Here is a 26,212-nt window from a genome sequence, read left to right as displayed (position 1 = left end):
AAAAAAAAAAAGAACATAGACAAAGTTCAAATTTCCAATTCCTCCCATTCCTGTTTTTTTTTTTTTTTTTTTTTTTTTTTTTTTTTGTTCAGTCATGGGGTTTGGGACTTCGGGCATGAGCACTGCCTCTGGCTTCTTTTTGCTGAAGGCTAGCATTCTAGCTGTTAAGCCACAGCTTCACTTCTGACTTTTCCTATATATGTGGTGCTGGGGAATTGAACCCAGGGCTTCATGAATATGAGGCAAGCACTCTACCACTAGGCCATATTCCCAGCCCCCTATTCCTTTCTTGTTTTCGTAGCACAACTACTTTTTCCAATTTGTCTTTTTACTGTGATTTTGTACATATAATCACATAGATAACATTTCGTTTAAATATAAAAGTCATACCAAAACTTCCAGTTTGATTCTTTTTGTTCAGTATTACTTGTATGTTCAGCACCATTGTAGTTATAAAACTAATTTTATCAATATGATAAAATATGCCTTTTCCCATTGATGAAGGCATTTAGAGTTCAATTTTTTGCTATGATCAACTGTACTCCATTTGTACATACACCTGGAAAATGTTTCTTTTAAGTGGCAGAATTAGATCACAGAGGGGTATGTGAGTGTTTTTGACATTGTACTTTGTACTTACTGTCTTGTAGTTGGACCTAGTAGTAGACAATCTCACCAATCTTACTTCACCCTCCTCCCAAATAACATGTTGGCATTATCTATTATTTTATTTTACCTCCTGTAAATCTAACAAATTACCGTATTGTTACTCTGTATAGAAATATAGGATTTTTTTTTTTTTTTTTTGCCAGTCCTGAGGCTTGAACTTATGGCTTGAGCACTGTCTCGTGCTTCTTTTTGCTCAAGACTAGCATTCTACCACTTCAGTCAAAGCGCCACTTCTGGCCTTTTCTGTTTATGTGGTGCTGAGGAATCAAGTTGGGGGCTTCATGCACGCTAGGCAAGCATTCTATCACTTAGCCACATTCCCAGCCCCTAGGATTCATTTTATTTGTTACAATATTTTTTCCTCATCATGCCTTGAAATCTTCATTTTTTTTTACTATACCTCTGGTATCACATTCAAGTGATATAACAACCCATCACTTTTACTCATTTGACTCTGTGAGTGTGTACTGTTCACTAACAGTAAGCTATGTGTTATACTGTCATAAATGTTATGCACCAGTAACTTCTCAGCTTTCCTGAGGTTTCTGTTGTAGTGAGAATAGCTTATATAAAGTAAACAACAGTTTTATAGTTATTAAAACAGTCAAGTCTGTCACCAGTGGCTCACGCTTGTAATCCTAGCTACTCAGGAGGTTGAGATCTGAGGATTGTGGTTCAATGCCAGCTTGGGCAGGAAAGGCAGGGAGACTTATCTCCAGCTAAACATCCGAAAACATGAAGGGGTGCTGTGGCTCAAGTGGTAGAGCACTAACCTTGAGCTGAAGAGCCTTGGCCCAGAGGTCAGGCCCCACGACCAACCAAAACAACAAAAAAAATCAAGTAAAATATAAAATACCTAAGAACTTTTTACATGGGATTTGGAAAACGAAGTGTGTGTGTGGTCTGTGTGTAGGTTTTGAGTATGAATATTACATATAGATAGACAAAATATATATGATTAAGAACATAATTTCTGTGGAGTGATACTATTAGATTGTCATGAAATTAAAGAATTAATCTAAATAGGATAGTCATGTACTATCAGTACATAGGGTTTTTTTTTTGGTGAAATGTGTAGCATAACATTCACCATTTACCCATTTTTAATAGGCAGTTAAGTGCACTGCGTTGTACTTAACAATCACATTGTTGTTTTCATTATTCTGAGCAAAAGTTTTCAGTATTCTAAGCAGAAACTCTGTACCCACTAGACAGTTATTTTTTAATCTTTCCTCCCCAAGTAACCTCTATTCTTGTAATACAGATACCTCAGGAAAGTAAAATCCTAAATACGTGTGTGTTTGTGACTTTGCTATTTCAATTGAAATGTTATTAGTGTTTATGTTGTAGAACGTATCAGAATTTTAATTCCTTTTATGTCTGAGTAAATTTATGGTTTTGTTTAATGAACTAATTATGTCCATCTTTTTGCTATTGTGGTTAATGCTACTATGAACATAAGTTTGTAACTAGGAGTGGTATTACTGGATCATACATTAGTTCTGTGTTGAACTTTTTGAGTAAATGAGAGGATATGAATACGTTGTATTGCATAGCAGTATGTAGAGCTACAGTATCAGATTGGAAAAGACATGGATTTGAAGTAAACAGTCTTTTTGAATTATATCTTTAACATTTTGGCCTGAGTTACACATTTTATCAAGTCTAGACTACATTCTTACCAAGTCAGTGTGAAAATTAGCATATATAAAGATGAATTTTTTTCTGAAAAATTATTGAAATAAAAAACTGATCATATATGTCCTAAGCATCCCTGTTCCCTATCTATAGGCATAAAGGTATTGTCTTTGCTTGGTGATTTTCATAAATAAATAAAATAAAAATATCTTTACCTGTTCCTTGATATATCTTGTTTAACTCATTCTGTTTTGTATTTATTTTAATGTTAGTAGAATAGCTTATGAATAAAAGTATTCTTTAAGTGAAAATTCACACTAAGGTATTTGGAGGGTAGTTTATTTTAAAGATTATTTTTGACACTTAATTCAGAGAGAGTATATTAGGTTATTTTCTGTACTGAAAGTTCCCTGAAAGAACTTTTGAGTGTTTTACCCATGATCATATAGCTTCTAGTGGAAGAAATGAGGGGAAGTTTAGCTCTTTTTCCTTATGTTTCATTGTTCTGCCACACCAGACTGCCCTCATACATTTACCATTTCTGTGATTACATTTGTCAGTCTGTTATGTGGCATCTCTACATGGTTTTGCAAGTGTTCAAATATACTTCCATTTGTATTATCTGTCTTATAGGAATCTCCTGCTTCCTGTTCCTCTTCTTAGCTATAAACAGAAATACACATAGTCTTCTTAAAATTAAAAAACAGAAGCAATAAAAATACCTCAGTATATCATTTTACTTATAGTAATATACTTTCTAGAAAGATTTTTAGTTCATAAATTCAATATGTTGTTTTCCTAGCATTGCATAAATTATTTAATTAAAACAAATAAGCTTTAGTGAAGGAATAATAATGTCAGTGTCTTATAGTCAAAGATAATAGAAGTATAGACGGTACTACTTCATTTAATTAGTTTCCTGTTGGTAGGAACTGGAGTTGAGCTTTAAAAAAATTATTATTTGGATGGGCAAGTTAAAAAACATTAATTTTAAAATGTAGATTTACAGTTGGGTGCCAGTGGCTCATGCCTATAATCCTAGCTACTCTGGAGGCTGAGATCTGAGGAATGCAGTTCAAAGCTAGCCTGGGCAGGAAAGTCCGAGAGACTTTTACCTCCATCTAACCACCAGAAAACTGTGGCTCAAAATGGTAGAGCCACTAGCCTTGAGTGAAAAAGCTCAGCGATAGTGCCTATGCCAGCCCCTAAGTTCAAGCCCTATAACTCACTCCCCCAAAACAAACTCTGTGTGTGTGTGCATGTGCGTATGCGTGTGTGTGTGTGTGTGTGTGTGTGTGTGTGTGTGTGTGTATTTACAGGAAGGCATCCAGGAAGACATCTCGTTTGTAGATCTGGATTTTCCCTTGCTGGTATGGAGATGATTCTGTGATATTTTTTCACTTGGCTACCCATAACTAATTGTAGAAAACTCCAAAAGACTCTATTTTATGTTTTTATTTTTTTCAATAAAATGAAAATAATTTCCCTCTTTTAAAAATTTGACCATTTGACAAAATTTGTACTTTCTTGCAATGATATAGGTAATAAAGATTTTCTAGCCCAAAATAAGTAGATTTCTACTTAACTCCCTCGCCCCGCCCCCCCCAATCCTGGGGCTTGAACTTAGGGCCTGAGCACTGTCTCTGAGCTTCTTTTTGCTTAAGCTCTACCACTTGAGCAAGTGGCTCTGCTTCCAGCTTTTTTGATAGTTTATTGAGACATTTTTCCCCCTCCAGTCCTGGGCCTTGAGCTCAGGGCCTAGGCTCTGTCCCTGAGCTTCTTTGTGCTCAAGGCTAGCTCTCTACCACTTGAGCCACAGTGCCACTTCTGGCTTTTTCTGTGGTACTGAGGAATCAAACCCACAGGGATACCATAACTTTAGCTTGCTTTTTGAGCACCATTTGCTTTTTATTTTTATTTATTTATTTTTGCCAGTTTAGGGGCCTTGGACTGCCCCTGAGCTTCTTTGGCTCAAGGCTAGCACTCTACCTTGAGCCTTGGCATCACTTCTGGCCTTTTCTGTGTATGGGATACTGAGAAATAGAACCCAGGCCTTCTTGCATTGCTAGGCAAGCACTCTACCACTAAGCCATATTCCCAGCCTACCATTTGCTTTTTGAGAAGCATATTTTTACAAAGTCAAGGGCAGAGAAACATTCAGAAGACAGTATAATTACAACTGATGATTATGCAGGAATGGCTGAGAGCTTCTCCACATCAGCTGAGATCTGTACAGTGCACACATGGGAGTATAAACTTTTGCTGTTGAGTTTTTATAAAATAACTTTTTTTGATCATGCTTAGTGAAAATCTTAATCAATAAAGTGAGTTCTCTGTATCTTAATTTTAATCTCTAGTTTTTTTTAAACTTAATTTTAGGATAGACATTGTTGGAGTCAACATGCACAGCTCTGTCTTATTTATGTATTTTAACTTATTAATTTCCCTATTCATGGATAGTATGTGTTTGTAATTCTTTGCTCTTCTACATAATGCTTGGTGAACACAATAATATTTATGTAGAGTAGCTTCTACATTGGTGGTATTAAGGAGTAAATGTAAATACAGATTGTGTGTATGTGTGTGTATGTGTGTAGGTGCATACGTGCACACGTGCATGCCAGTACTGGGGCTTGAACTTACTGTTTTTGCTTAAGTCCTGGGCTCTACCACTCTACCACAGCTTCATATCTAGCTTTTTCCTGGTTAATTGGAGATAAGGGTCTCTGAGACTTGTCTATCTAGACTGGCTCTGAACCAGGATGCTCAGATCTTAGACTCCCAATAGTCAGGATTACTGGCATGAGCCACTGGCACCAAGTTGTTATTATTGTTTTGAGTGGAATATGAATTTCTTCTCTTTTCTTTTCCTTATACACTTTTGGTGTATACACTTCTGGTTGGAATTAGGGCCTTGTGTTTGCTAGCAAGACAAGTGTTTTATCATTTGAGCCACATCCCCAGCCTGTTTTGCTTTTATTCTTTGAATAGGGTGTTGCATTTATGTTCAGGCTGGTGTGGACTGTGATTTTCCTATTTATACTTCTTGAGTAGCTGAAATGGCAGGCATGTATTACCAGACCCAGTTTCTTATTGACTGAGATAAGGTTTCACTAACTTTTTGCCTGAGCTCACCTCAAACCATGATCCCCTGACCTCAGCCTCTTGTAGCTAGTATAACAGATAAGTGATTCTTTTTTCTTTCTTTTCTTGGTTGCTCATGGGGCTTGAACTCAGTGCCGCCTAATGTCCCTGAACTTCTTTTTGCTCAAGGCTAACACTCTACCACTTGATTCACAGCCCCACTTCTGGTTTTCTGGTGGTTTATTGGAGATAAGAGTCTCACAGACTTTTCTGCCCGGGCTGGCTTTGAACCTGGATCCTCATATCTCAGCCTCCTGAGTAACTGGGATTACAAATGTGAGCCACCAACACCCAGCAGTAATGTAATTCTTTGTTTTTATTTGCCCCTCCAGTTGGTTGTGGGGCTTGCACTCTGGGCCTGGGCGCTGCCCCTGAGCTTTTCAGCTCAAGGCTAGAGCCCTACCACTTGAGCCACAGCTGCCACTTCCAGTTTTCTGGTAATTAATTGGAGATAAGAGTCTCACAGACTTTCCTGCCTGGGCTGGCTTTGAACCTCCATCTCAGATCTTTGATCCTTAGATCTCAGCCCTCCTAAATAGCTAGGATTATAGCTGTGAGCCACTGGCACCCAGCTAATAATGTAATTCTTGATTGCTTAATTTGCTATTTTTTTCGCAGTAGTAAATGATACTATTTCTTCTTACCCAGGTCTTCAAAGTCTACATTTTAGCTCTCAGTGGTGAACTTCCTTCTCCCTTAAATTATTATAAACTTTTGCTGCTGTTTAATAAACGTGAAGATGTCTCGCAGTCCTGATGCAAAGGAAGACCCTGTGGAATGCCCTCTCTGCATGGAGCCCTTGGAGATAGATGATATCAATTTTTTTCCTTGCACCTGTGGCTACCAGATTTGCCGATTTTGTTGGCATCGGATTCGCACTGATGAAAATGGGCTTTGTCCTGCATGTAGAAAGGTAAATAACCTAGTAGTTATTTAACTCTATAGGTTTCTTTCATTATCTAGTTTTAGCTATGTAGTTCTTTCCCTTATGAGTAATTACTTTTAAAAGAATCTGAAACCTCAGGCAACATTATATGTATGTAGTATTGTATCTTTAAGATATAATGTAGAAAGAATATTGCACTAGGAGTCAGGGTCAAGTCTTAGTCTTGTTGTTAACTTTGTAAATTATATAGCCTCTCTGGTGCTCACTGTTTTAAGTTTTATAGTAGAGAAGTAATGTATAGATGAATAGAATGAGATGAAATTGGAAAACAAGGGTGTTTTTTTTTTTGTGTGTGTTGATTGTTTTTGTGTTGGTATTAGGCTTGATCTCAGGGCCAAGAGTATTTTCCATTAGCCTTTTTGATCAATGCTGGTGCTACTGTTCTTACCACTTGAACCACAGTTTCATTTTCTGCTTTTTAAAAAAAAATTATTTGTTCAGTAAATATTTTTTAGGTCCTTGTTAATATGAGGAGTAAAACATATGTGGTCCTTACTTTTGCACAGATGCACAAGAAATCCAGGGGCTTGGGAGAAATGATAAGTTATGAGAAATATTTTAACTAAGAGTGATAAGATTAACTTCCTGCTTTTTGATGGTTAATTGGAGAGAAGAATCTTGGAGACATTTCTGCCTTGACTAGCTTAGAATCCTGATCCTCAGACAAAAGCCTCCCGAGTCTAGGATTATAGGTGTGAACCACCAGTGCTGTTAAAAGAAAAACAAGTTTTGTAACATGGGGTGGGGGGTGTCACTTTAATTTTCTAGTACATTTTTCTCCCATTTAGAAAGGGGAGAAAAATGGTTACTCAAAGTTGGTAAAATGACCAAGAAATGGTGGTTTCAAAGCTAGATGCTTGGGGCTGGGGATATAGCCTAGTGGCAAGAGTGCCTGCCTCAGATACACGAGGCCCTAGGTTCGATTCCCCAGCACCACATATACAGAAAACGGCCAGAAGCGGCGCTGTGGCTCAAGTGGCAGAGTGCTAGCCTTGAGCGGGAAGAAGCCAGGGACAGTGCTCAGGCCCTGAGTCCAAGGCCCAGGACTGGCCCAAAAAAAAAAAAAAAAAAAAAAACAAAGCTAGATGCTTCTTGTTTATTGAACCCTTGTAACAGTTCTAAGCTTATATTGCCATCTTCATTTCTACCTGTCCAGAGTCAGCTTCTCAATAGTGTGTTTGGGATTCAGAGATGACTTACCAGTCTAGTCTTTCCCTTTTCTAATTACAAATGAAAGATTTTTACTATTCCCTAGTCTTTTTTTTTTTTTTTTTTAGGTAGTTTTGATTAAATACCTAGAATCCAGCTACAATGTAGAGAGCTAGTAGATGAGGTTGGAGTTACGAATTTTATTTTTAAAAGACTTAAGGATTAGTGCAAGTACCTGTTACTATCGAACTTCCCTCTTTTTTGAGATGGGGGCTCTTATCATATAGCTTAAGTTCATCTTGAACTCTTGGGTTCAAGCATTCCTCCCATGTCAGTCTCCCCAGAGCTGAGTCTATAGAGGTATACTACTGCACACAGCATTTTCTTCCCTTTAATAACTACATGATTAAAGAACTCTTTTGTTCATTACTTCCTAATTTGGGGAAAGGGGCTGGGAATATGGCCTAGTGGCAAGAGTGCTTGCCTCCTACACATGAAGCTCTTGGTTCGATTCCCCAGCACCACATATATGGAAAACGGCCAGAAGGGGCACTGTGGCTCAGGTGGCAGAGTGCTAGCCTTGAGTGGGAAGAAGCCAGGGATGGTGCTCAGGCCCTGAGCCCAAGGCCCAGGACTGGCCAAAAAAAAAAAAAAAGTACCTAATTTGGGGAAAGGTGGAATATGCTTTACATTTCTAAATTTTAAGAAAATAACTTATCTGGGCTGGGGATATGGCCTAGCGGCAAGAGTGCCTCCCTCATATACATGAGGCCCTGCGTTTGATTCCCCAGCACCACATATACAGAAAATGGCCAGAAGTGGCACTGTGGCTCAAGTGGCAGAGTGCTAGCCTTGAGCAAAAAGAAGCCAGGGACAGTGCTCAGGCCCTGAGTCCAAGGCCCAGGACTGGCCAAAAAAAAAAAAGAAAAGAACTTATCTGTTATCATCTTTGAAGATTTCAGCAGGCAGTGATTAACCCAGTTTTTTGTTTTTATTAGCTTATATTAGTTATACAGTAATGATTAACATTTCCACATGTCTGTAAAATGTACAACCAATCTCATCTCCTTTATCATTTTTCCTTCTCCTTTCTCCAACAATTTCAATAGATTTTATGCTAATTGTGTCTCCAATTTTATTTTTATTTGAATCTATTGAGTTGGATGAGGTGACTGATGCCTGTGATCCTACTTGAGAGACTGAGTTTTGGGGTCATAGTGTGAGGCCAGTAAAGTCTGGAATAGAGTCAGGAAGCCACTATCTCCAAATTGGCAAAATGCCAAACTTAGAGGTTTGTCTCAAGTGATAGAGCATCAGTTGTGAGCCAGAAAGCTCATAGAGAACACATGAAGCTCCAAATTTATGCCCTGGCATCAGCACACACACACACACGACACACATTCCCAAGACTCTTCCTCAGTGGCTGGGCATGGTACTACAGCTGTGGTGAAGCACAGTGGCTCAAAGCCATCTGCCTGTTATCCTCAGAAACGCTGGAAAGCACAAGTAGGAGGAATAGTCTAGATCAGCATAAAGCCAGGCCTTTTATTGAAAATAACTAATTCACTAAAAGTGCTGTAAGCGTGGCTCAAGTGTTAGAACATTTCTCTACCGAGTGCAGTGCCCAGAATTTCATGTCCAGTTCTGCCAAAAATAAAAAAATTCGAACAGGTATCTAAGGTATATTTAACAAATAAAAATTTGCTCATTTAATTGTCAATATATATTTATGTGTAGTTACACACATATAGTACACACTATATGCAAAATATATCTGATGTAAGTGTAACATGAATATATAGTATTAAATATACTTAACATCTTAGGAAATGGAACTCAGAGGAATTTTTCAGTAACTTCAAAGAAGGTAATTTACTGAAAATGATGACTTTTATGATTACCCAAGATTCTAAGTACTATGAATTCAGTTGGCTTCATGAAGTTTTTATTTATTTGTTTATCTATCTATTTATTTTTTTGGTGCTGTTATTGAGGCTTGAACTCAGGGCCTTGGGTTCTTGTTCTGCTTTTTTGGCTCATGGCTGGTGCTCTATTATTTGGAGGCATGCCTCCACTCTGGCATTATACTAGTTAATTGGAAGTAAGAATCTCGTAGACTTTTCTATTGGCTGCTTTTGAGCCACAATGTTCATGTCTTAGCCTCCTGAGTAGGTAGGATTATTGGCATGAGCTACCAGTGTCTGCTTGCTTGCTCATGCATTCTCTCTTCTCTCTTTTTCTGTTCTCTTTCTTATTTTTTTCCTTTGGAATGTTACGAGGTAAGGTTTCCTTTTTCTTGGAGACAGGGACTTGCTGTATTGCTCAGCTTGAGCTTCATCTCAGGCTTTTCCTGCCTTGATCTTCTGGGTTGCTGGGATTACTAGAGTGCGTCACCATATCTGTTAACGTCTTACTATGGACCAATTTTTAAATTTGTCTCTAGGGAACAATCAGTTACTTGAGAAAATCACAAAGACAACCATTTCAGTCTTAAGAGATTACTTAAATTTATTCAACTCCTTAGAAAGGATAGAAGAAAAACGAAATATTTTAGAGAGAAAAAAACGAGTAAGTTTAAGAAAGTTGATTACAAATCAAAAGATACCATAGGAAGACCAGAAAAGATGAGGAATCTAAAAGACAAATTGCTGTTAGGATCAGTTTCTTCTTCTTAAAAAAAAATTAATTGTAAAGGTGATGTACAGAGGGGTTACAGTTACATAAGTAAGGTAATGAGTACATTTCTTGTCAAACAGTGTTACTCCCTCCCTCGTTTTCTCCCACTTTCCCTCCCCTCCATTCTCTTCCTTCCAAGTGGATCAATTTCAGGCAGGAAGCAGTACCACAGCATTGCTTTAGGTGCTGTAACATCTTAGGAAGAATTATCAGTTTCATTGGTTGAGGATGATATTAGAGCTTCAGTATGCGTCCCTTCCCCAGAACCATGTAATACTGATAGATTGCCTTTTTTTTTTGCCAGCCCTGGGTGTTGAACTCAGGGCTTGAGTACTGTCCTTAACTTCTTTTTGTTCAAGACTTACACTCTACCACTTGAGCTACATTGATACCTCTGGCTTTTCTGTATATGTGGTAGTGAGGAATTGAACCCAGGGCTTCACGTATGCTAGGCACTCTACCACTAGGCCACATTCCCAGCCCTGCATTACTTTTTAAAATTAAAAAGTATATTGTTATTATAAAGGTCATATTCTGAGGAGTTACCGTTTCATAAGTCCGGTAATGACTGTATTTCTTTTTGGGCAGTGTGAATACTTCCTAGATTGTCTTCCAAGCCAGAAAGGTGATTGTGCTTTTAGGTTCGAGCCTTAAGGCAAATAGAAGCAGTCTGAGGAGACAGGAACTTCTGTGAGATCAGCAGCTTTCTCACTGACACACCCTCACTAGGACTATGGACTTGCTAATAGTTGCAAATGGGTATCTTATAGTAAACACAAATCATTCTTATGAGGGCTCCAGTCAAGAGGGCTCCAAGTGTCAGAATTTATACAGTTTTCAAAAAAGCAACATCATGAAAAAGGTGCATAAAATATCAATAAATAGAAGATCCTAACATAAGGATGCAAGCAGAAGACTTTAAAATGTCATAATTATTTTTTTAAAGAGCTAAGAAAATGACATAGCATATAAAAATTTTTTTTAAAGATCTAATTAGAGAGACCTTGAAAATGAAGGTTTTTACGGTTGGCATTGTTTCTGTTGTCCCCACTCTATTTTTATAGGACAATTTTCTGAACATTTGTGCTTCCCCAAGCCTAGGTCTCTTCATATCCAGTTTTAAATGTTATTTCATTTAATGTACCCTATCTTCCCATTTTTCATTAGCAATATTTACTAATAGTACTAATAAATGATTATTGGAAGCATATATGTACAGAGTGTAATTTTAATCATTTTATAAGCATATTTCAACTTATGGAATTCCTGTGGTTCAACTACTATAATTCCTATTCTATAGATGAGAAGAATGAGTCAGAATGTCCCGTGATTTTAGAGGGAATAGGCTAAAATTAAAAACAGGCACTTGATTCCACACCTCCTATTTCAGTCATTAGTAACTCTGACAGCAGTAAGAATGAAAATGATATAATTCTGAGAATTATGAAGTCAAACAACAATGAAATTGTTAGTATTTATTGATTGGTTACCAGATTTAGGCAGAGTAATGATTGTTTTATGAGTATTAGTTGTATCATCAATCTTTAAGATCATTTTCATTTTACAAATGAGAATACTGAAGCAAGAGAGTCTGATTAAAGCCACATAACTAAATTTAAACTCTTAAGCCAGATTAGATATTGTTACTTATTTGCCCATCTCTCACTCTCTTAGACTGAGACTACAATAGAAAGAAAAGCATATGATTTCGTTATTCTTCTGGCACATAGCAGCTTTTCCTTATAATATGTTAAACTCAGTTTAGGTGAGAAAACATACATTCTTGGCCTTTAATGAAACACTGTAGACACTGAATCCTGTAAGCTGTTGGAAATACTGAGATTGGGTGGTTGATGAACTTTTGCACTGAAAGTAGTTTGGTGCTAAGTTCAAAAACAGGCTTTTAGAATTATTTAAGTTATATTAAATAAATCTCTTAAGCAATTAAAAAAATAGAAAAAGGGAAAATTTAACAACTGTCTACCTTCCACCAGAATTGGATAATTGTTCTTTTTTTTTTTTTGGCCAGTCCTAGGCCGTGAACTCAGGGCCTGAGCACTGTCCCTGGCTTCTTTTTTGCTCAAGGCTAGCACTCTGCCACTTGAGCCACAGCGCCAGTTCTGGCCATTTTCTGTATATGTGGTGCTGAGGAATCGAACGCAGGGCCTCATGTATACGAGGCAAGCACTCTTGCCACTAGGCCATATCCCAGCCCTGGATAATTGTTCTTTATGCAGTTTTTTTCTATATATTTAATGATCACATCTCTGCTTTTTGCTTGAAGCCATATCCAGAAGACCCAGCAGTTTATAAACCACTCTCCCAGGAAGAATTGCAAAGGATAAAGAATGAGAAAAAACAGAAACAAAATGAGAGAAAACAAAAAATCTCAGAAAATCGCAAACATTTGGCTAGTGTGCGTGTTGTGCAAAAAAACCTCGTGTTTGTTGTAGGTTTATCTCAGCGCCTAGCAGACCCAGAGGTAAGTCTTTTCTGTTTTCTTTGTCAACCAGATTTTTTTTGGTTTATGTGTCTTATTTGAAAGTAACAGTTGACCCTATTCAACTGTAGACTTTCTCTGAAGACACTAAATTTTGACAGAAACTTAAGAGATGACTTTTTATTAATTACTAAGACACCAGTGACCAGTTGTGATCTCAGGTAATCCTTAATCTTTCTTGGCCTTGGTTTCTTCAGTTGTAGGTAAAACAAAGGAATTGAGCTAGATTTCTAAAGTCTGTGTTAGTGCTGGTAGTCTGTGAATGGATGATTTTATTTTGTCCTTAAGGATTATATGTGCAATAAGTACTCAGTTTCTTTTCTCTTTCCTGTAGCTATGTAAGGACCACCAATTGATACTTGGTTATTTGAACCCACTAGAGGTCTTAATGTACCATGTACTAGAGGCTTAGATGTTGGAGATAAATTAGTTAGCAAGCCAGACACAGACCCCCTACTCTACCTAGCAAAGAAGTCAGAATTCATGTACTTACACATGTGCTGAGCATTATACAAAGAGAAAGGTACTTAGAGTAGGGTACTTAGCTATTATAGAGATTCACAAAAAGCCTTCCTGTGGAAAGGATGATTAATGAGTAAGCGTTAGAAGGAGCAAGTATGGTCAGTGGTGTTTCAGCTCTGTGTGGTAGTTTGAGAGAGCATTTTATTTGAGTACGTAAAAGATCTTAAAGAGGCAACTACTCCATTTTAAAAATGAGAAAGTGAGGCACAAAGAAGTTGAGTGACTTGCCCATGGTCATAGATCACTTATTCTAATCTTGTTGTGTTCATTCATACTTATATTTATCCATCAAGCTCCCATCTGACTACCAGAGTTTTATATTTTTCCATAGTGTGTGAAAACTTGATTGTGTTTCCAAAGAATATTTATACTAAGACACTTTAGTCATTAAGCATGCCTTAGGCATACTTTTTTTTAAAATTAAATTTTATTGACAAGTTGATGTGCAAAGGGGGTACAGTTACATAATAAGGCACTGAGTACATTTCTCGTCATATTTGTTACACCCTTCCTCATTTTTCTTTCCCTTCCCTAGTTCAGGTAAACATATATACAATATCCAGTGTACCAAAATAATATACAGAAAACAGGGCACGCTTAGGCATACTTTTAAAGGTATCACTTTATAGTCTATATTAATGCTTAATAAATATATATTGAATATATAATGTAAAACATGATAATGTGGTAACATATATAGTGTGCTCTGTCTTCTCCCTAGACCCTTTATTTGCTTGAATATTATTTTAATTTAAGTTGTTTAGGCAGAATCTGTAGTGTTCTAGTTAATATAGAAAGTTTTAAATTCTAAAAGGGGGAAAAAAAAAGAAAGTTTAAATTCTTTGAAATTCCCTTGCCTGGGCAGCCTGTTCCACATCAATTACTGGCCATTTACTAATACTTAGTGGCTCACCAGTGTTATATACTCATGTAATCGTTTTTGTTCAGTGCTAACACATTTCCATTTCAAGAAACATTTACTGAGTATCTAGAGTATGCCAGGCACAGTGTATAACGTTTGAGCATACACTGATAGTACTTTCTTATTTACACAAGTAACAGTACAGTATGAGAAGTGTTATGTTCTGTGGAAGCACAGTACTTCACTAGCTCTTGAAGGGGAGGAATACACTCCTCTGTAATCTTTAGGGTAAAATGCTTTGGGCACAGGAACTATGCAGATGCTTCTTGAAGAGAAAGACCTCCATCTGCAATCTGATTTGTTTGGCTGGAAGATTAGAGTGCAGTGGTGAGAGATAAGGTTGGTAAGGTAAGTGGTAATGATCACAAAGGGCTAATAATGATAAGGAGTTTGTACTTTATCCTTATGGTGCTCAGCTGTACAGAAAGATATGGCTAGGTTTGCGCTTTAGAAATACTGTTCTGGCTGCAGTGTGGACATGACAACAAGCTCATGCTGTTATGAAAATGTTATACCCAAGTGTTTGTCAGGAAGTATTCCCATAAACTAGTGGTCTTCAACATTGTCAGATTCCTTGTCCACGTTTTTTTAAAAAACAACAACAACAAAAACCTAATATGTTTAACAATCATTTGTTTATTTAGTTCCAGTCCTGGGGCATGAACTCAAGACCTGAGCACTATTCCTGGCTTCTTTTTGTTCAAGGCTAGCACTTTACCACTTGAGCCACAGTACCACTTTTGGCTTTTTTTGCTTATGTGATGCTGAGGAATCAAACACAGGGCTTCATGCATGCTAGGCAAGCACTCTCCCACTAAGCCACATTCCCAGTCCCCAATCCTTTACTTTCATAAAATGAAATTATAGCAGTATAATCTATCTTCATATATAAATTGAAAAAATACATATCAAAGAGAAATAAAAACTTCTCAAATGATTTATATGAATACTTAAGTTCTTGAAGTTCTCTTTTTACACTACCAAGTAAAGTAGTGCTTTATTTTGTAGAATCACTGAATGTGACAGTTACAAATGCAGATGTATGTATTTATGAGATCCTAATGATAAGATTGTTTTGTAAATTCAGTGTGTCTCAATACTGGGAAAGTACTTTTTGTTTATAATATGGAATTTGTTTATAGGTTCACTTATTTATAAATAGGCTTTTTAGCTTCATGCTTACAGGTCATTCAAAAATTATACACAATAACTACAGTTCCTATCCACTGAATGCTATTACTATTTCGAAGGTACTTTGCCTCTCCTAGTGAAAGCTTCTACAAATTCCCAGAATTCCCCTTTTAGTACTTTCTTCAGTGTGAACTGCTTCCCTGAGATTCTGATGCAGGATAACCTATGAGTAGCCTTTGGAATAGGCATTTTAGCTCTGAAGCCTTCTATTGAGTTGGAATATCAAATGTAGTTCCAAATTCCACTGTCCAGAAAAACCTTTTCAACCTCTTCCCTATCACTAAGTCCTGAAACTTGGGTCATCATATTAGCTTAAGGGGATAAAATGAAAAAATATTGGAAATCAGTGTAATTACTTCACCTTTTAATCTATTAGAATTATCTCTAGCAAGCATAACAACCAGTACTTACACGATTCTTTTTTGTTAATTAACAAAGACTGTTAATTAATGACATTTAAGCTATAGACTGTAGAGCTAGATCTTGCTATATGAAGAGAACAGTAGAGCTCTATAGAACAGTAGGCCTACAGGTAGGGAAAAACCCAGAATTTAATATTAAGGTATTTTCAAATTATGGAAAACATTTTTGTATCAAATTAATACTGATTAAATTAGCCAAGGTTATGCAAATATAAGGAAAGCTAAAAGAATGCACACATAATCAAAAAATTAGTTGAAGTGAGGTAAGTACAGGGACCAGTAACTACCAAGAAGTGACCGGGTCATAGGGAAGAAAAGGGATTAAAGTCTGTTTCTCAAATGTAATTTACTAGCATAAGTGGGGGTAAGGAAGGCAATTTAGAAATAGGAAAATTTATTGACATAGGAAACTATATACACAGTGATAAATCATAAATAAGGAGACAATTGTCATATTTGAAATTTATAATATCCTAAGCGAACACATAATACATTTATGAGTAAAAGCTGTGCCTTTCTCCCCTCCCTCCCTTCTTCCTTTCCTTCCTTTCCTTCCTTTCCTTCCTTCCCTTCCTTCCTTCCTTCCTTCCTTCCTTCCTTCCTTCCTTCCTTCCTTCCTTCCTTCCTTCCTTCCTTCCTTCCTTCCTTCCTTCCTTCCTTCCTTCTTCCCCTGCCCTTGAGCATAACTTTGTTCATTGCTCTGAGAATTACTTTTATAAGGATCATTTATTAGTAAAGTACAGTTAATATTTTTTATAGATAATATTGTAAAGATCCCATAGGTTGTTAATGCAAATATTATTAGAATGTAATTCATAATACCAAACTTAGTCTCAGTTTCTATTCAGTGAAAAGCTCAAATGCGTTTTTAGTTTCATTTTAGATTTCCTGTAGATTAGCTAGGGGGTAATTTCGATTAATAGTCACATCCATTAGAAACTTTAAAAATTATTTTCCTCTCAATGACAAGAGATAGTGAATGTCCCCATTATAAGGATAAAGTTGATGAGAATGGGGACAGTTTATGCCTTATTTCTTCTTCTTTTATAGGTTTTAAAACGACCAGAATATTTTGGGAAGTTTGGTAAAATACATAAAGTTGTCATCAATAATAGCACATCATATGCAGGCTCACAGGTAACTAATTATAGGGATTTTTTTACCTTTCCTCCCTGTGGTCTGGGCTTGACCTAGGCTGTTCAGAAGGAAAATCAGCTTTCTGTGATTAGAAAGCTTGAAGGTCAAGTGCAGTGTAGAGACTTCTATCGGTGGGCTGGGGGGAATTTTTAGCAATCATTTGACCCTTCTAGGACTTTTTAATGAATTGATAGAATAAGAGGGAAATAGTAAAGCAAAACTTCAGTGATGGGGTAAAGAGGTGGGGGACTTAAGCATATTATCAGGCAATCTCATAGTAGTGATTTATAGTCACTAGTATTTTTAAAGGTTGAAAGTTAATAGAATATCTTGGTTGTACTGGTATAGCAGAAAAACTTTTAAGATTGCATTTATGTTCAAGAGAACATAATTTGACATTAAATCTTATTTTTAAATTTGAAAGATTTTTTGTAATGTTAATGAGCCTGTCAAATGACTACTTAAGAAAATAAATGTCAAGCCAATGATATCTTATTCATTTGTTATGGTTCACTTAAAATCAGAAAAAAATTCAAATATAATTGTATTTAAATGAGCTAGTATTTTTAAAAAATGAGTGCTGCTGTTGTATTAACAACAATAGTAGTAAAGGAACTATTATTAGTATTCCCTAGCTAGGCATATTGCAATTTTAAATTTTTAAATTTTTTTGACGGTTACTTTGAAACTAATAACAATGGGATGGGATTTTTTTCCCACTAGGGTCCAAGTGCCAGTGCTTACGTAACCTATATCCGGTCAGAAGATGCTCTCAGGGCCATACAGTGTGTCAACAATGTGGTGGTAGATGGCAGAACACTTAAGGTAATATAGTCCTTCTGAACTTTCATTTAAGGGGGAAGAGATAATCTGTAGAGAACAGCACAACATTTATATGTTAACTTTGGTTGGTTGTTTTTTTTTTAACTGTGTTTTTTTTTGTCTTTTCTTTTTTGGTACTGGGGATCAAACCCAGGATGTTGCACTTGCTAGGCAAGTGCTTTGACACTGAGCTACATTCCAGCCCTGTATGTTAACTTTGAAGACAGTTAAAATAGGCATAAACACATTATTAAGGGATGATCCCTTAAAAATGTATTTTTGTGCTTATTTTTCAAAAATGGAATCATTCTTCATCAGAAATAGATAAACTTTTCTTTTTTACAGTTAAATATCTGAACTTTGACATAAGTTTGAATAAAGGGTCCCACCAAGCAATGCTTTATGCAAAGAATCAAATAGTTAGAAAAAATCATTTGCCTTCTTTTGTGTTTAAGCACTTACAATAAGGACAGGTTTTTGTCTCTTCTGCAGTGTAGGGAAAAAGAAGATCTACTATTCAATTTCTGGAACCATAGACTGAAATGTTTTTGTTAGCCCTTCCAAATAGTCATACCGGTAACAAACCGATTTCCTGGTTTTCTCAGTCTTAACTTGCTTTGTCATTTTAGGGACCCCATTTTGGATGAAATAAAACACTAAACATGGCAGTTCCCTTTATAATGTCAGTTCAAATCATGAGTTCTCTTTCCTCCTTCTTCTTCCTTATAGGCATCTCTAGGTACAACAAAATACTGCAGTTACTTCTTAAAGAATATGCAGTGTCCAAAACCTGACTGCATGTATCTACATGAATTGGGGGATGAAGCAGCCAGCTTCACAAAAGAAGAAATGCAGGTAGTAAAGTCATGTGAATTATGAACTTTGCACAAAAGAGGGAGCACTTCTTCTTATGCTAAAAATGCAAAAGCAAAAACCTAGGGATTTGAATTTTTATAAACTGGTATTACTTTAAAGTAGCACTTTCCAAAGTTTCATAAAATGTCAGTTCTTCATGCTGTTACAGTGAAAATGTGTCTGTGGACAATAAAAGTGCTAGATTAATGGAGACAAATAGACTATTTGTTGCAGGATTTCTCAGAGGCTTTAATATACTAATATATATCCAAAGTGGGATGTACTATTAGTATAACCAGAACTTAGTTGACCAAAGAAAAGACTTTGGAAAATTCTGCTTTAAGGGGAATGTCAGCAAAATAAAGGCCAAGTGGGATATTGTCATTAATTAATTTTTTGTTTCATTTGTTCCCCCCCCCAACCTCTACTCTTTACAGGATATTCTAGATCATGATATTCTGTCCAGTGTTGCTGATAACCTAACCTTTTGTAAAAATGATTTTTCCCTTGAAAGTATCCACTGAGTCCGTATCTGAATTAAAGGCTTAATATCTTATGTTCTTTTTTACATTTCCTCTTCTCCTGTCTCCTTTCAATTTGTAGTATAAACATGCTTTTACAAGTAAAAATGTTGACCATTCGGCATATTAAATGAGGATTATACCAAAGCACAATGCTGCAGTTCCCTATTGTAGATGAGGACTTCAGATTGTTGCTGTGGACTTTTGCAGGAATACTTCTCATTTAGAAGGTGGGGGGCATTCATTGCTACCTTTCATTCTCCAGGTTAAACTAGAGAAAGTCTGGTAGGAGCTTCTTAAAGGAAGATTACTAAATAATGTGAAGTATCACCTTTTTTGTCAGTATTAATACAGAATAAATCCCATTGTAATAAATAGATTGGCGTTACTTGGCAGTATCATATGGTCTTTGTGATTTAAAAACCAAATATCCATAATAAATTTAACAGGGATAGATGAGTTATTGTATATCTTATTTTTTCAGTAAGTGCTTTTAACTGTTTTGATTTGCTTTTTGAATGAAATCTAGATAATAGAACCATTTCACACTGAAGTTTTAACTAGTGGGAGGAATACTCACATATACTATGACAATGAAAATTTTTGTGAAAGAATTTTCCAAGTCCCAGTTGATCTCATTTAGAATATTATTGAGCAATAAAAGCAAAATATATGGACAGGCAGTGTGTTCAAACTTACTTGCAGTGGGATTTCAGCTGTCTTTTGTGAACTGCCCCTGCAGAGACATTCAGATACCAGATTGAGCTCTTTGTTACTGTGAAAGCCATAATATTTCATCAACTATTGACTACAGAAAGAATTTATGTGTTTTTCATGTTTTAAAAGTGTAAAACTCCCGTCTTACGTTTTTTTCTTAAAGTCAGTTCATAGTGTTACACTCTTTTTTTGCCTGAATTTAAAAATTATTTTGAAATAGGGTTTCCTTTTAGAACACTTCTCAATTTTGAAGGATAAATTTGAACAAATAAGCAAAAAAGAAAAACAAAGAAAGATCTTTGTTTTACTGTATAACTCAAAATTGAGTACCATAGGACTTATGTATAGATCTAGATGAACAAGCAAGTGACATCCCAGAACAGGGAACAGTGCATTGTGCAGTGTACATGATACTATTGTACTCAATTGATACTGCTCTCACTGATTTTTATTATTATTTCCCTTTTGTTTTGATATGTTGTTGTTGTTTTTTCCATAAAGTGTGCTTAAATCTTTTTTTTTTTTTTTTTTTTTGGCCAGTCCTGGGCCTTGGACTCAGGGCCTGAGCACTGTCCCTGGCTTCTTTTTTGCTCAAGGCTAGCACTCTGCCACTTGAGCCACAGCGCCGCTTCTGGCCGTTTTCTGTATATGTGGTGCTGGGGAATCGAACCTAGGGCCTCGTGTATACGAGGCAGGCACTCTTGCCACTAGGCTATATCCCCAGCCCTTAAATCTTAATTTTAAAATAATACCCCTGAAGGTAAGTAAAAAACCCTTCCAATCATGATACACACACAAATAATATAAAGTTACTCAAAGTAAATTCTTTTTTTTTTTTTGCCAGTCCTGGGCCTTGAACTCAGGGCCTGAGCACTGCCCCTGGCTTCTTTTTGCTCAAGGCTAGCACTCTGCCACTTGAGCCACAGCACCACTTCTGGCCATTTTCTGTATATGTGGTGCTGAGGAATTGAACCCAGGGCTTTCATGTATATGAGGCAAGCACTCTTGCCACTAGGCCATATTCCCGGCCCCTCAAAGTAATTTCATTATTATTTATTTTTGTGTCAATCTTAGCCTGATTTCTCCCGTAACAGTTATGATGTTGCCTTGTGATGTACACAACAATAGCTACCCCAACCATCTTAAACATAGAGTTTCCTTTTCTTTTCCTTTTCCTTTCCTTTCTTTCCTTTTTTGCCAGTCCTGGGGTTTGAACTTGGGGCCTAAGCACCTGTCCCCTAGCTTCTTTTGCTCAAGCCTAGCACTCTTCTACTTGAGCCACAGCACTATTTCTGGCTTTTTCTGTTATGTGGTACTGAGGAATCGAACTCAGAGCTTCATGCATGCTAGGCAAACAGTCTATCACTAAGCCACATTCCCAGCCTAACATAGGGTTTTCTTGGTGTGTAGAGAATAGGTATCAGCACACTTTTTCTGTAAAGGGCCACATAGTAAATAGTTGAGGGTTTCTGAGCTATGAGGTTCCTGTTACAACTCTGTTGTCTCTCTTTCAGCACTTCATTCTGCCTTTGTAGCAGGAAAGCAACTGCAGACAGTATTTAAATGAATGACCGTAACTGTCTTCAGTAAACCTTTATTAACAAAACAAGGGACCAGCTGTAAATAGTTGACCCTTGATCCACAGTTTTAAAATGTATTAATTTTGTTTGTGGTAAGGGGAAAGAAAAGAATAAAAAGAAAGAAATGGGCCCCCTCCCCTTCCTTTCATACTGGGGTTTGAGTTTGTGCGTCCCACCAACTTGATTTGCTTGTATCACGGCTGATGCTCTACCCCTTGAGTCACACTTCTAGTCTAGCTTTTTGCTGGGTAATTGGAAATGGAGTTTTTCAAGCTTTTTTGCCTGGGATGACTTCAGACCATGATCCTTCAGGTCTTAGCCTATTGAGTAGCTAGGATTATAGGCATGAGGCACTGGTATTTTAACTTAGTGTCAATGTAATGAAGAATGTAGAACTGTTTTCTCTGTGTACTGTCTTTTTTGATCTAGTCTGAGACCTGGACTCAAACTCAGTATCCAACAGTTTTACTTACTGGTTGGCGCTCTACCACCTGAGCCATACCTCTGACTCTGCTAAAGTTTTAACCTCTAAATAAAGCAGGAGATTCATTGACAAATTTTGGGTGATCTTCAGAAAACTTTGTAATGGCTTGTTGGAAAACATAATAGTATGAAAGACTTTGTAACAGGTTTAAAATTGACATTCTAATCTGTTGAGCTAGGGAAATTGCTTACTCCATGTAGAAGTTGATGAGGCCAAGGGTTGGTGGCTCGTACTTGTAATCCTAGCTATTCAGGAGGCTGAGATCTGAAGATCATGGTTTGAAGCCAAAATGAGCAGGAAAATCCATGAGTCTCTGATCTCCAGTTAACCAACAAAAAGCTGAAAGTGGAGCTATGGTTCAACTGGTAGAGCACCATTCTTGGGTAAAAAAGCTCCAGTACTGGAACAAAAAAAGTTGATAAAATGCCTTAGTTTATGCAATATTGATCATGTAATTTTGTTGGAATAATTGGATTCTTTTGGGTATACTGAAATTTAAGCTCAGGTCTTAGACTTGCTAGACAGGTGCTCTTACCATTTGTGCCACATCTCTAGCCCCAGGATTAATGTTTATTGATCTTGAAGGTTTATAACATCATCTTCATAGGTTTCTCTGGCTTCATGAAAAAACAAAACTTAATGCTTTACTTAGGATATTTTAAGAAATAGTTCAGAAGGTAACTCAGTATTTTTTTGTTAGATGATTTGTGAATCCCACTGCAGTTTTAATGTTTTCTTTCATTAGGCGGGTAAACACCAAGAATATGAACAGAAGCTTCTTCAAGAATTATATAAGTTAAATCCTAATTTTCTTCAGTTATCTACGGGTTCAGTTGATAAGAATAAGAATAAAGTGACACCACTGCAGAGGTATGATACGTAAGTACTGATACTAATATAGTCAGACATCAGATATCTTTTCATCATGTCTGTCATTCTTTTTGTTCTTTGTCTCTTTGCTTTTTATTTTGGCTGGTCCTGGGGCTTGAACTCTGGACCTGGCCACTGTCCCAGAGCTTTTTGTCAAGGCAAGCACTCTACCACTTAAGTCACATTGTTACTATGGGCTTTTTCTGAGTAGTTTATTGAAGATAAGAGTCTCATTGACTTTCCTTCCCAGGCTGGCTTCAAACCTTGATCCTCAGATCTCATCTTTCTGAGTAGTTAGGAGTTCAGGCATGAGCCACCAACTCCTGGCTATGTTCTTTGTCTCTTTTAGGCAAATTCCTTCTTAACAAATCACAATTTCTGGGTTCATATATATGCTGCTTACTGCTCCCATACAATCGGTTTAACCCTGTTTAGTAGTCCTGGGCCTTGAACTCAGGGTTTCACACTTGCTAGGAGGCACTGTCTACCACTTGAGTCATCATTGTTTTATGCTCAAGACAAGCTTCTTGATGTCTTTCCTCTTCCAATGATTTGCCCGAGGAACACACTCATTGTTTAAAAGAAATCAAGAGGCTGGGCATAATGACATATGCTTGTAATCCCAGGACTTTGATGAGTTTGAGACCAGTCTGGTATACATACTAAGTTTCATGCCAGCCTGGATTATGGTAAGACCCTGTTGCCAAAAACAAAACAAAAGATCTTGAAAAGGAGAAATCAGAAGATATTGGGTACCTAGCTGAGTTTTCTCCCTGACTTAATGAGGAAGAAAAAATTACTTAAAACTAAGAATTGAGTATACAAATATTTAAGGACATTTTGTCCCAGGAATCACTATCGTTTTGTATTCTGCGAGTAAAAGAGTATGCTGTACGCAAAATCTTGTTTTTAAAAACGTTGTCTTCCATCTCCTCTACTCTCAGTACAGTTTTGGGTGGATGGTATTGGATGTCAGTGGTTAAATTAGTTCATGATCTTTATTACTTTAAAATTCTGATATGGGGGCTGGGGATATGGCCTAGTGGCAAGAGCGCTTGCCTCTTATACATGAAGCCCTCGGTTCGATTCTCCAGCACCACATATACAGAAAATGGCCAGAAGTGGCACTGCGGCTCAAGTGGCAGAGTGCTAGCCTTGAGCAAAAAGAAGCCAGGGACAGTGCTCAGGCCCTGAGCCCAAGGCCCAGGACTGGCCAAAAAAAAAAAAAAAAAAAAAATTCTGATATGATAATCTTCATGGATTTTATTTGCTTATGTGACCTGTCAGGAAATCAAATAGATGAGTATGAATTTTTGAAAATGTATTCTATTCTATTGTTTCTTAAGTTTAATGTTTGGTATCTTCGTTTTCTTTTGAAATAAAAATTCTTCCACAATTAAATTTAAGTGATACATTAATTCCTACCTTTTAAATTTCTAAGTCTCATGTTTATTTAGTACTGAAGTAATGTGAGAGTCATTTTTCAAAAGTGCCCGATAAAAATTGCCTGGATAATATTGTCAGTCTACTTCAAAAACACATTCTGTGTTTTTAGTTGAGCTCCTATTTATTCCTTTTACAGTGAAGATTATTTTAGTTTTAGAGGCTACTTATCTTTAAATACTTACTTTTATACCTAGGTGTGTTTATATGTGTGTGAATATATATATATATGCATATGCTTATAACTATATAAAGGTTCTACAAAGCAAAACTAAAGTTACTCTATAGTGAGTTGTATGAGAGTTGTTTCTATCAAGGCTGGGAATAGAAGCTAAATCTTTTGGATTGACAAACATCATTTCCATTCATCATTTTTATTTACCCTTTTCTAGCCTTGTATCTTCCTGATTAACCATATGCTGTTACTTCTCATATCATTGCTTGCCACTTCTTAGTGCTGAGAAGAAACAGTTTATTGTAGTAAACATTTATTTCAGTTACATTCAACTCTTACATACTGTCATTCTAGTTAAAGTCATATTCTGAGTATGTAGCTCCAGAGATTTTAAAATAGAACTTTCAACATTTCGATTATTTCCTTGAGATAATAAATGTTATTTTTTGAATGTACAAGTATTATTTTTATTGAAGATAATGTGAAAAATTCTGAAAGCATATAGAAGAAAAGAAATACTGTATATAATTTTAGTACATAGCGATTTTCACTAAATATGATATGTATCTTTTCCTTTCAGTGGATATTTCCTGTGTTTTTTTCCTGTGAATGCATATGTACCATTACACATAAAATTACTTTGATTTGTTACATTTGAAAAGAAGTACACATTATTATAAATATTGCCCCATGTCATGAAACCATAATTTTTAGGTCTGTTTGATATTCTCTTATTAAATTTTATATTTATATGTTATGTATAAAATAATACATACATATATTAGATAAAATCTGTATTGAGACAGTTTCCTGTGTTTCTATGTCATATAATTTCACTTTGGTGATATTATTTGTAACATTGTACTGAACATCCTCTCATATGAATATTTTGGTTATAGTTTAAAAAGTAATTTTATTGTTATTAAAGTATTGTACAGAGGGGCTACCATTTCATAAGTGAGGTAATGAATACATTTCTTTTTTTGTACAATGTCATACTTTCTCGTTTCCCCCTCCCGTCCCTGCCCACAAATTACATAGGTCATTTTCCATATAGTATATACTGAATTAATGTGATGATATTTGTTCACCTTCCCTCCCTCCCTTTCTGTACCACTTACCCCCCCTCCCCCATTTATCCTCCAGAAGGGGAAAAAAATATCCCAAAGCAAAAACAAGCACCACCACCGGCAACAACAACAACAAAACAACCATGTTTCCATTTCCTGGAGGTTATTTTGATAAGTAGTAGTTTAAATATTCAGCAAAGTCCACCTTTGATTTTTGATTGTTCCAAGTAGTATAACTGCTTCATCAAAGAATTGAGAGTACCTTTCTCCTTGAATTAGGTATTTTTTGCAGTAATATTAATATTGAAAATTACTGTTTAGTGCTCTTTAATGGTAGGAAATTGAACCACGATTTAGATAATAAAATTTTTCTTTTATAGTATCTTCTTCCATCTTTTCATATCTGTTACTTTTTCCTTTCAACTTGATATCCTTATTCCCATATTATAAGAGTAGTACATTTCATTTATCTCAGATTATTGTTCCTGTCTGTTCTTTATGTTATCACAAATATCTTCCTTTATAAAACACTACATGTTTCCATTTGCCTCTGTACTCTGACCTCTGTCTGCTTTACTCTCTTCACTTTACATTGCTATTCAATTTTTAGATTTGATTATGGTATTTTTTTCATTAGCAATTTGATAGCTGACTCAGGAGACAGCCTGTTAGAATCAAGAATATCAGAAGATAACACCTGGGATTCAGACTGGATAATGCATTTGTTAAATTTATTTAGAGCTGTTAAATGGGATACCA

General features: G+C 36.3%; 1 protein-coding gene across 12 annotated transcripts in view; it reads left to right on the top strand.

Annotated features, from left to right (window-relative positions):
• The window catches only part of Cnot4 (CCR4-NOT transcription complex subunit 4), a 114,409-nt gene that overhangs the window by 40,968 nt on the left and 47,229 nt on the right, over window positions 1-26,212 (top strand). For 8 of the 12 annotated variants that reach the window (XM_048340276.1, XM_048340275.1, XM_048340268.1 and 5 more), the window contains 6 exons: window positions 6,100-6,364; window positions 12,507-12,704; window positions 16,830-16,916; window positions 17,640-17,741; window positions 18,468-18,593; window positions 22,641-22,774. In XM_048340276.1, coding sequence (XP_048196233.1) covers window positions 6,191-6,364; window positions 12,507-12,704; window positions 16,830-16,916; window positions 17,640-17,741; window positions 18,468-18,593; window positions 22,641-22,774 — 821 coding nt within the window. In that variant the 5' untranslated portion in view covers window positions 6,100-6,190. Of the gene's footprint in view, window positions 1-5,732; window positions 5,754-6,099; window positions 6,365-12,506; window positions 12,705-16,829; window positions 16,917-17,639; window positions 17,742-18,467; window positions 18,594-22,640; window positions 22,775-26,212 lie in introns of those variants that run through there. The other 4 variants (XM_048340272.1, XM_048340270.1, XM_048340274.1 and 1 more) reach the window with 2 other exon arrangements.

This window comes from Perognathus longimembris, chromosome 2 (assembly GCF_023159225.1).
Source record: "Perognathus longimembris pacificus isolate PPM17 chromosome 2, ASM2315922v1, whole genome shotgun sequence".
Classification (NCBI taxonomy): Eukaryota; Metazoa; Chordata; class Mammalia; order Rodentia; family Heteromyidae; genus Perognathus; species Perognathus longimembris.
Note: the sequence above shows the minus strand (reverse complement) of the source record. Positions and strands in the feature narration are given on the sequence as shown.